The 10,151-nt window shown below is 44.7% G+C and overlaps 1 protein-coding gene across 1 annotated transcript; it reads left to right on the top strand.

Annotated features, from left to right (window-relative positions):
- Positions 1 to 291: 291 nt before the first annotated feature.
- Positions 292 to 4,536, top strand: LOC123994177 (arylsulfatase I-like). The gene is made up of 2 exons (XM_046296706.1): positions 292 to 870; positions 2,800 to 4,536. The coding sequence occupies exons 1-2, from the start codon at positions 557 to 559 to the stop codon at positions 4,193 to 4,195; spliced, it is 1,710 nt and encodes a 569-aa protein (XP_046152662.1). The 5' UTR covers positions 292 to 556; the 3' UTR covers positions 4,196 to 4,536.
- The last annotated feature ends 5,615 nt before the right edge of the window (positions 4,537 to 10,151 follow it).

Raw genomic sequence — 10,151 nt, 5'->3', positions numbered from 1 at the left:
GACTTCCATGTTTGGCCCAAATCAAGGCTGGTCTTGACCGACCAAATCTGAACCAAAGATAGACATCTATGTTTGGGCAAAATCAAAGCCGGTCCAGACCTGTACAAATAAAAAAATCAACGTCCGTGGACGTTTAAATAAACAAAAAATGACCAAAAAAAGACATCCAAAAGATGTTGTGTTGGTCTGTGAATAGTGGGTTATTTTAATGAGCCAGGGCAAACTCATTCGGGTGGGGTTAATACTACCACTGTGGGAAGAGGAATGTTTTGTAAGGACCCTTAAACAACATTTTAAGACACGTCAGCAAAAGGTATGTAGGTAGTATATATCTCTGATCATTACGCACAAGGTTCGTGGACATCATCATCATAGCGCGAGGAGAGATCAAACATGTTCGGTCGGTGCAGGCTATAAAGTGTAGTCTACTTTTGCTAGAGGGATACTGTACCTATCGTTTTAACATGCTTTTCTCGTTTATGACAACGTTATACAACGAATTAGGTATATATTTTCACTTATAGATTGCCTAAACATTTAAAGGCGCGCAGTTACCATGGCAGTGTCAGCTCTAACCGGATTCTCCGTGGTCAGTTTACTCAGTCTCGGCTACCTGTCGTGGGACTTAATGAGTCCGAACCAGGTGGAGAGCGAGTCAGTTCCGAACTTCCGAGACCGGTCGCCGGTACCGCATCCCCCTCACATCATCTTCATCATGACGGACGACCAGGGATTCAACGATATCGGTTACCACGGCTCCGACATCCAGACACCGACCCTGGATAAACTGGCCGCGGATGGAGTGAAGCTGGAGAACTACTACATACAGCCCATATGCACGCCATCTCGCAGTCAGCTGATCACCGGCAGGTAAAGTGCATCTTTTATCGCCAGATCTGAAGTAGCCTAGAGAGTTGTTCTTTTGTAGTCAACTAATTCATGATGTATTCAGACAGATGTTTTTCTCTATGTCTTTTTTTCTAAACATTGTTGTATTTTATCTGTAGGATCTTTTCCCTATAGTTGGAGTAATGTGGAGTAACCAATACCGAGTAGCCTCAATAGTAATGAATGAATAGATGGATCCTGTCAGGGCCGTTTTAACGGATTTGAAGACATTGGTGGCTTAGCCCAAAGCCAGTAAGGGGGGTCCGGGCAAAAAAACAAGGAATTTCAACTAAATTCATGAATATGGTGCACTTTGACATGAACATTGAGAGATTAGAACATTGAGAGATTATATATTTTTCAGATAGATTACACCTTCCCACCTGCCACAGCAGACACTGCCAGTACTCAATTGCAGTAGCTATGCTGGGTCTTTCTACTCTGGAACACATACATTACCATTCACATGTTTGGGGTCACTTAGAAATGTCCATGTTTCTGAAAGAAAATAATTTTGTTTGTCCATTAAAATAACATCAAATTGATCAGAAACACAGTGTAGACATTGTTAATGTTGTAAATGACTATTGTAGCTGGAAACGGCTGATTTTTAATGGAATATCTACATAGGCGTACAGAGGCCCATTATCAGCAACCATCACTCCTGTGTTCCAATGGCACGTTGTGTTAGCTAATCCAAGTTTATAATTTTAAAAGGCTAATTGGTCATTAGAAAACCCTTTTGCAATTATGTTAGCACAGCTGAAAACTTTTGTGCTGGTTAAAGAAGCAATAAAACTGGCCTTCTTCAGACGAGTTGAGTATCTGGAGCATCAGCATATGTGGGTTCGATTACAGGCTAAAAATGGTCAGAAACAAGGAACTTTCTTCTGAAACTCGTCCGTCTATTCTTGTTCTGAGAAATGAAGGCTATTCCATGCGAGAAAATGCTAAGAAACTGAAGATCTCGTACAATGTTGTATACTACTCTCTTCACAGAACAGCGCAAACTGGCTCTAACCAGAATAGAAAGAGGAGTGTGAGGCCCCGGTGCACAACTGAGCAATATATTTTTTGTATATTTTTTGACCACCAAAAAAGGTCTGGACAAAATATATCCATATATCTGTTTGTTTTTCAACTTTTTTATCATTCATAGTTGATACATTGATTACACGGAACCCAAACCGGCTGTGCGCGTGCACCATCGTGCATAAATGTATTTTCTCCCACCATACCAAACACGATCCCGACACGCAGCTTAAAATATTAAAACAAACTCTGAACAAATTACATTAATTTGGGGACAGGTCGAATTTTGGAAATTAGTTAGCTAGCTTGCACTTGCTAGCTAATTTGTCCCATTTAGCTAGCTTGCTCTTGCTAGCTAATTTGTCCTGGGCTATAAACATTGAGTTGTTATTTTACCTGAAATGCGCAAGGTCCTCTACTCCGACAATTAATCCACGCATAAAACGGTCAACCGAATCGTTTCTAGTCATCTCTCCTCCTTCCAGGCTTTTTCTTCTCTGGACTTTATATTGCGATTGGCAACATTCATAAATTAGGTGCATGACCTCTACCGACCTCGTTCGTCTTTCAGTCACCCACGTGGGTATAACTAATGAGGAGATGGCAAGTTGGTACCTACTTCTATAAACCAATGAGGAGATGGAAGAGGCAGGACTTGCAGCGCGATCTGTGTCACAAATAGAACTAACTTCTATTTGAGCCCTTGGCAACGCAGACCCTCATTGGCGCACGCCAGCCGTGTGGGTGCAATAATTGAATAACAGATTTCTAAATTAATTTTGCAACGCGAGCGGTGTAGTCAGGGTATTAGGCTACTTTCATTGTTCGTCAATTACTTGAGGGATCAGACATTTTATGCCTTTGTGTCCCTCTGCCCAGGTACCAGATCCACACTGGCCTGCAGCACTCCATCATCCGACCCCGTCAGCCCAACTGCCTTCCCTTTGACCAGGTCACCCTTCCCCAGAGACTGCAGGAGACTGGCTACTCCACCCATATGGTAGGCAAGTGGCACCTGGGCTTTTACAAGAAGGAGTGCCTGCCCACCCGCCGAGGCTTTGACTCCTACTTCGGTTCTTTGACAGGCAGCGTGGATTACTACACCTACAAGTCATGTGACGGCCCAGGGATGTGTGGTTTTGACCTCCACGAGGGGGAGACGGTGGCATGGGGTCAGGGGGGGAAGTACTCCACCCATCTGTACACCCAGAGGGTGAGGAAGATCTTAGCTGCCCACGACCCTCAGGCACAGCCTCTGTTTATATACCTCTCCTTCCAGGCGGTGCACACACCTCTCCAGTCCCCGCGGGAATACATCTACCCATACCGCGGCCTGGGCAACGTGGCCAGGAGGAAATATGCAGCCATGGTGTCGGCTGTAGACGAAGCGGTGAGGAATGTGACCTATGCCCTTCGTAAGTATGGCTACTACCAGAACAGTGTCATCATATTCTCCACTGACAACGGAGGCCAGCCCTTCTCCGGGGGTAGCAACTGGCCTCTGAGGGGGCGTAAGGGCACCTACTGGGAGGGGGGCGTGAGGGGGCTGGGCTTCGTCCACAGCCCCCTGCTGAGGCGCAAGAGGAGGGTGAGCAAGGCCCTGGTGCACATCACTGACTGGTACCCCACGCTGGTTGGGTTGGCTGGGGGAAACGCGTCACAGACCGAGGGGCTAGATGGGTATGACATGTGGGGGGCCATCAGTGAGGAGAAGGAGTCCCCCCGACTGGAGATCCTCCATAACATTGACCCTCTCTACAACCCGGCCCGGAGCGGCTCCCTGCAGAGTGGCTATGGCATCTGGAACACAGCCATCCAGGCCTCCATCCGCGCAGGCGACTGGAAGCTCCTGACCGGGGACCCCGGATACGGAGACTGGACCCCGCCCCAGATGCTCCCTGGCTTTCCCGATGGCTGGTGGAACCTGGAACGCCACCTGGAACCTCAGAAGTCAGTATGGCTCTTTAACATCAGTGGAGACCCGTACGAACGCTATGACCTGGCCGAGCAGCGACCAGACGTGGTCAAAGAGCTCCTGGCGCGGTTGGTGTTCTACAACCGGACTTCGGTCCCGGTGCGGTACCCCTCTGAGGACCCCAGGGGCGACCCAGACCTGAACGATGGCGCGTGGGGACCGTGGGTGGGGGACGAGGAGGAGGACCACTGGAATGGGGTCTATCACAAAAAGACCAAGAACCGGAAGAAGTACAAGCTGTCCAAAACCAAATCTTTCTTCAGGAGACTTAACACTAGAATCATGTCCAACCGGATATAGGAGCTGCTTTAGTCTTAAGCCTCCCTATAGAGATGATGTGGAACCAGACTTTTAAAGCAATTACTTGTTTACACTCCACAAGTTGTATGTTTCTGAAAGTCTTCTTATGTAAACAGTGGTTATATGATTTGTGATCAGAATAAGATTGACAATGGAATTTTGAGTTGAGTTGAGTCCAACTACACACACCTGTGACAGTAGCTCTTGCTGTTGCTGTATGTTTTCTGCTGATAAAATGAAGAATCAGCAACAAATAGACTTATTGGATGATTTATCTATTCTCCATTATACTGTAGGATAGTTGTTGATATTCAAGATAACCCATGTTTGAATGGGGTATGTCAGAGATACTGTATACGTTTTGAGTGACTCATTTGAATATGAATAAATATGAAAAAGTTCAAGATTTCCACTCTTCTTCAAATGCCTTTTCTGAGGTTGATCCAGTATGTCAGACCAATGCCCCCACATATCATCACATTACACTTTGAAGACTGGACACAACAATGTGATGAATGAGGTAACATTGCCCTCTGATGGAAGTTAGGAAAAGCTCCTTTTTTAATGCCAGCATACTAGAACCTGAAGCCTCTTCACTCACTTCTCTTTTAACAAATTCCAGTCGATTAGAAGTAAAGAGAACCAACTCTAACCTATACCGAGTCTTATGAAAATGGCAGGAGGTGCCGATTCTGAAGGTACCAGATTACGGTTGGATCTGGCGAAATGTGGAAACTATACCATGCACTAGGGGCAATGTTAGCACCTAGTTAGTACCTTTTAGTAGGCTTGTGGCTTGCTAGGCAGATTCCAGCTCTGAGGGTCACGTTGTCATGACGTGGTCCTTTCTGGGTATAGATCATGGTTTCCCACTCTCCCCTGCACCCGGGTTCTGTTATCTCAGGTCGTAAATTCCTGGCGGAGACTCTCTCCCCCTGGCCATGCAGAAAGATAGACACAGAGAGAACAAAGGATTTCATGTGGTGAATTCCTAAATCCCCGAAATGGGAATTTGAAACAAAATGCCCACTTGTGAGAAGGTAGGAATGTTCCGTGGACACCTAAGGGTATGACGAGTGTGTTTCATTTGGTGTGACCTCAGAGAGGACAGGAAACTCACATACAGTTGAAGTCGGAAGTTTACATACACTTAGGTTGGAGTAATTTAAAAAAACTATAGTTTTGGCAAGTCGGTTAGGACATATACTTTGTGCATGACACAAGTAATTTTTCCAACAATTGTTTTACAGACAGATTATTTCACTTATAATTCACTGTATCACAATTCCAGTGGGTCAGAAGTTTACATACACTAAGTTGACTGTGCCTTTAAACAGCTTGGAAAATTCCAGAAAATGATGTCATGGCTTTAGAAGCTTCTGATAGGCCTATCTGTGGTTGTATTTCAAGGCCTACCTTCAAACTCAGTACCTCTTTGCTTGACATCACGGGAAAATCAAAAGAAATCAGCCAAGACCTCAGAATTTCTTTTGTAGAAGTCTACAAGTCTGGTTCATCCTTGGGAGCAATTTCCAAATGCCTGACGGTACCACTTTTATCTGTACAAACAATAGTATGCAAGTATAAACACCATGGGACCACGCAGCTGTCATAACGCTCAGGAAGGAGTGGCGTTCTGTCTCCTAGAGATTAACGTACTTTGGTGGAAAAGTGCAAATAAATCCCAGAACAACAGCAAAGGACCTTGTGAAGATGCTGGAGGAAACAGGTACAAAAGTATCTATAGCCACAGAAAAACAAGTCCTATATCCATGGGGGGAAATCTTAGGGGGAACCCCCCATCCTGTTAAAATTATGATTTGCCCCGCCCAATATAACTGTAATTTGAATAATATTAATAATACGCAATGAAAGCACTTATGCTGATTATAGACACTTAATAGCTCTATTTTAAGTTGCGACCCCCCCCGCTTTGCCTCACAATGGTTTGATCCTCTGCTTCCCACCCCCCAGCAGTGGCACATGATACAGGTACTGATGCAGGTACTGTCAGTATAGCAGTAGCAGTCCCTTCCAGCTGCAGTCAGAGCAGGCTGATCCCGCCCTAGCTTACATTCAGGGCGAGATGTAAATGTAAAATGTGCTTTGTCTAAAATAAATCACTGCCTATAAATAATTCACTGCATTTGACTCACACAGCCTCAGTCACTTATTCACCTTGTCCACTGTGTGTGTGCCTCTCTGTGACAAGCTAAACATCTAGCTGGCTAGCTCATCATGTCTCAGTCTAAACTGTACACTCAAAAATACAGAAAGGAGTGGGAATCAAACCCTGAATTCAAAGGCTGGTTGAAGCTGTTTATTGGAGATGATACACGGGCATACTGCCTGTATTGTAAGGCTCATTTCTACCCCCAAACTTAGTGGTGTTAAAAACCACATGACAACTCAAAAACATACTCAAAAGGCAAAGCCTTATAACAGTTCCACCCAAAACAAGCTGCCATTTATGGTTAAAAAAATGGATTCTGCAAAAAACGCTGAGGCCACCATAGCATTAGCTATCGCTGAACACTGTTCTATGCTGGCATGTGATCACATTGGAGAAGCAGGTAGAGCTGCTTTCTCAGAATCCACTGCCGCTGTCCTCTTCAAAATGCACAGGACAAAGTGCACAGAAATGATTAATGGTGTTCTAGCACCATACTTTCTGAAAAAGTTGGTCAGAGATGTGGGTGACCAGTGTTTCAGCCTCCTCAATGACTCCACGGATGTAAGTGTTTCTAAGTACCTGGGGATTGTGATAAGGTACTTTAGTGACACCAAGCAGACAATTGTATCAACATTTCTGGGGCTTGATGAGTTGGAGGGAGGAGATGCCAAATCTATAGCCCGTGCTGCTGTGGCTTTCCTCGAAGTGTTGTCTTAAAAAAGAGAAACTCCTGGGGATAGTACTGACAATGCCTCTGTTATGACGGGGATTAACAATGGGGTCCATAAAGTGCTGAAGGAGGAGTATGGCCTCAAATATCTGGTTCTTATTCACTGTATCTGCAGCTTGCTGTAAGTCATGCTTCGAATGACACCATCCCCGTAGTGTGGAGTGCTTGGTATGATATACTTATAACTGGTTTTCAGTGTCTCCAAAGCGCAGGGAGGCTTACAAGGCTTACAATATGAGACCATCAACTGTGGGGAGAAACCTTTACAGATGACCAAGCTGTGTGCCACATGTTGGCTCTCCATTGAACCAGCGGTTTCACGCATTTTGGACCAGTGGGAGGAGCTTAGGCTGCATTTCGCAGTCACCAAGTCCAGTGAACACTGCTACATGGCTGAGGTTTTATACTCCATGTACAGTGATCCTCAAAACATATTGTATCTGACTTTTTTGAAGTCAGTGCTGGGTGAGGTACAGAGCCCTGTAGAAATAGAACAATAGCCAAGCTCCTTGGCTCCTCTCCTGCAGAGATGGACAAGGTTGTCCAGCAATGGCGTGCCAATCGTCTTAGTAAATGGAAGGAGACAAAAAAAACACTGGGCTTCTTGAGTGAGATTTGGAAGTTCAGGGATGAAGCTGATATCAACCCTTTTCAAGAACTTGCCATGGCTGCTGTGTCTGTGTTGTCCTTGCCACACTCGAATGCTGAAGTCGAGAGAGTGTTCAGCCAGATGAGTGTGGTACAAAGCAAACTTAGAAATCGGATGTCCTTGCAGACCCTTAACTCCATCCTGTACATTCGATATGGACTGAAGCTGTCTGGTGAGGCTTGCTATGAGCTAGCAAGTAAACCAAAGCAAACATTAACTATCAAGCTAGCTAGTACCTATTCCATTTATGTGGCGTCATCAAATATGGAATCTTTGCTATTGTCCTTGTATTCCAAAATCAGCATGCAGCTGTAGTGCTTCAAAGTCCCTGTGATAAGGTTAGGGATAAACTGAACTCCCAACTGAACAGAACTACACTCTCTTCTACCATTGTCTTAAGTATCTTTAATGGTCTCGTTGCAAAAGCTAAGTTGTCGCTAGGGGACTTTGAAGCACCTGTGTGCCGATCTTGGAGTAAACTGTCGATAGCAAAGATTATAGCAAACACCACATAAATGGAATTGGTGCTTGCTAGCTCTGCAAATTCAGCTATTGTTAGATTCAGCTATTGCCAGCCAATGTAAAACAGAAACTATATTACAATTACAAAAGGTTGCAGCATAAGTTGTGTAAACTCATACAGCTGTCGACCCTTGTCACTGCAATCCGTTTCACATTTGCTAGCTGACTAGCTAGCTACCTTTTAGATCGAAGCCCATCTAGAATGGTAGAAGATGATAGAAGCCCATCTCCTACTGTGTGTGTGTGTGTGTGTGTGTGTGTGTGTGTGTGTGTGTGTGTGTGTGTGTGTGTGTGTGTGTGTGTGTGTGTGTGTGTGTGTGTGTGTGTGTGTGTGTGTGTGTGTGTGTGTGTGTGTGTGTGTGTGTGTGTGTAGCCAGCCAGCCAGGTAGAAAAATGGGGGACATCAGAGTATTTATCAGTACACCAAAACGCAAAGTAAGAACCCTAGTAGCCTAATATCTCAAAGACTAGTTGATAAAATGTTCATGAGAAGAAGTGTAATGCCAATGGAAATGTTTCAACATGATGTCATTAGGCAGAACAGGCAACAGATGGCACACAGACAGCAGAGCTGGGGACAGATGGGCAGGGTCAGACTGGCAGAGACAGGGAGTCTCAGGCAAGTTTGTTGAGTCTTTGTTTGGAAACATTATGAAAGGTTCTCTCTTTGTTAGACTTGTAAAATAGGGACATAATTGGAAAATGCCATGGATACCCCCACTCTCAACTTAAACTGGTGACTGAACTAAGATTTGTTTAAGGCAATGGTATTGCTGTTGTGATTAATTGTGTAGTTTTTGGTACCGGTAGTATGGAAAACACCTTGTTTATTTTCTAGGAGACAGACTGAGTCAGTGAGGGTGGTGAAAGGGAAAGAGCCAGGGAGAGAGACTTCAGAGGACAGTGTCACAGCCACGGCAGGACCAGGTGTCAACCTTGTTGCCAGCAGCCTCAGTATAGTGGACAGTGGCACAGTATTGTCCAGTTACCTCAGGGATGGTACAAAACCATCAGTAAAAGGAGTGTTGTTTTCACTGTAGCCAAGGGTTTTCAAGTCAGCCATCTTTTGGCCAAAGAGCAGATGCTGCCTTCATTAGTGCAGGATTGAGGAACGGGAGAAAAGACATTGAAAATTTCACAGCACATCAAAACTGCCAAACCCACCGCCACTTTGTAACTGTAACAGCACACCAGCTAAATCCAATCACTGCCCAGTTATCCAGCACATGGGGTAAACAGCAGACATTACGAAAGCTACCTTGCACTGTATGAGAAAGCAACAACATTGACTGAATCCATTGAGACACACTCAAGATGATTTGATGGCAAAGCAATGGATCACTAATAGGGCAAAAATATTTAAAGTGTTGGATGGTGTGGAGGTTCAGTTTGGCAACCGTTTTGACCAGGACGGACCAAAAGTTGGAAAGACTGCTTATCACGGGGGAGTAGGATGAGTCTCTAGATCAGTACCCTGAGCTGAACATAGATACTCTATCAGTGCAGTTGCCTCTCTTTCGCAACAAATACCCCTGTAGCAGCAGTGGAGAGGCAGCAGAGGTCCTCAGGAGTCTTCCAGTGGAGGTGGGGGGGTTGGTTGACCAAGTTGAGGTACTGATCAGAATAATGTACATAAAGACAGGCTGGACAGCCCCGAGGGAAAATATTTGCCAGCAATATGTTGGATCCATTGAAACCTGCAAACATGAATTTTGCACGCCCAATTTTTCAGTTTTTGATTTGTTAAAAAAGTTTGAAATATCCAATAAATGTCGTTCCACTTCATGATTGTGTCCCACTTGTTGTTGATTCTTCACAAAAAAATACAGTTTTATATCTTTATGTTTGAAGCCTGAAATGTGCAAAAAGGTCACAAAGTTCA

The sequence above is a fragment of the Oncorhynchus gorbuscha genome, linkage group LG13 (assembly GCF_021184085.1).
Source record: "Oncorhynchus gorbuscha isolate QuinsamMale2020 ecotype Even-year linkage group LG13, OgorEven_v1.0, whole genome shotgun sequence".
Classification (NCBI taxonomy): Eukaryota; Metazoa; Chordata; class Actinopteri; order Salmoniformes; family Salmonidae; genus Oncorhynchus; species Oncorhynchus gorbuscha.
Note: the sequence above shows the minus strand (reverse complement) of the source record. Positions and strands in the feature narration are given on the sequence as shown.

Coding starts and splice junctions, on each gene's coding strand:
- LOC123994177 (XM_046296706.1), top strand. CDS start 557: ATGGCAGTGTCAGCTCTAACCGGATTCTCCGTGGTCAGTTTACTCAGT. Junction 871..2,799: donor AGTCAGCTGATCACCGGCAG/GTAAAGTGCATC, acceptor CCCTCTGCCCAG/GTACCAGATCCACACTGGCC.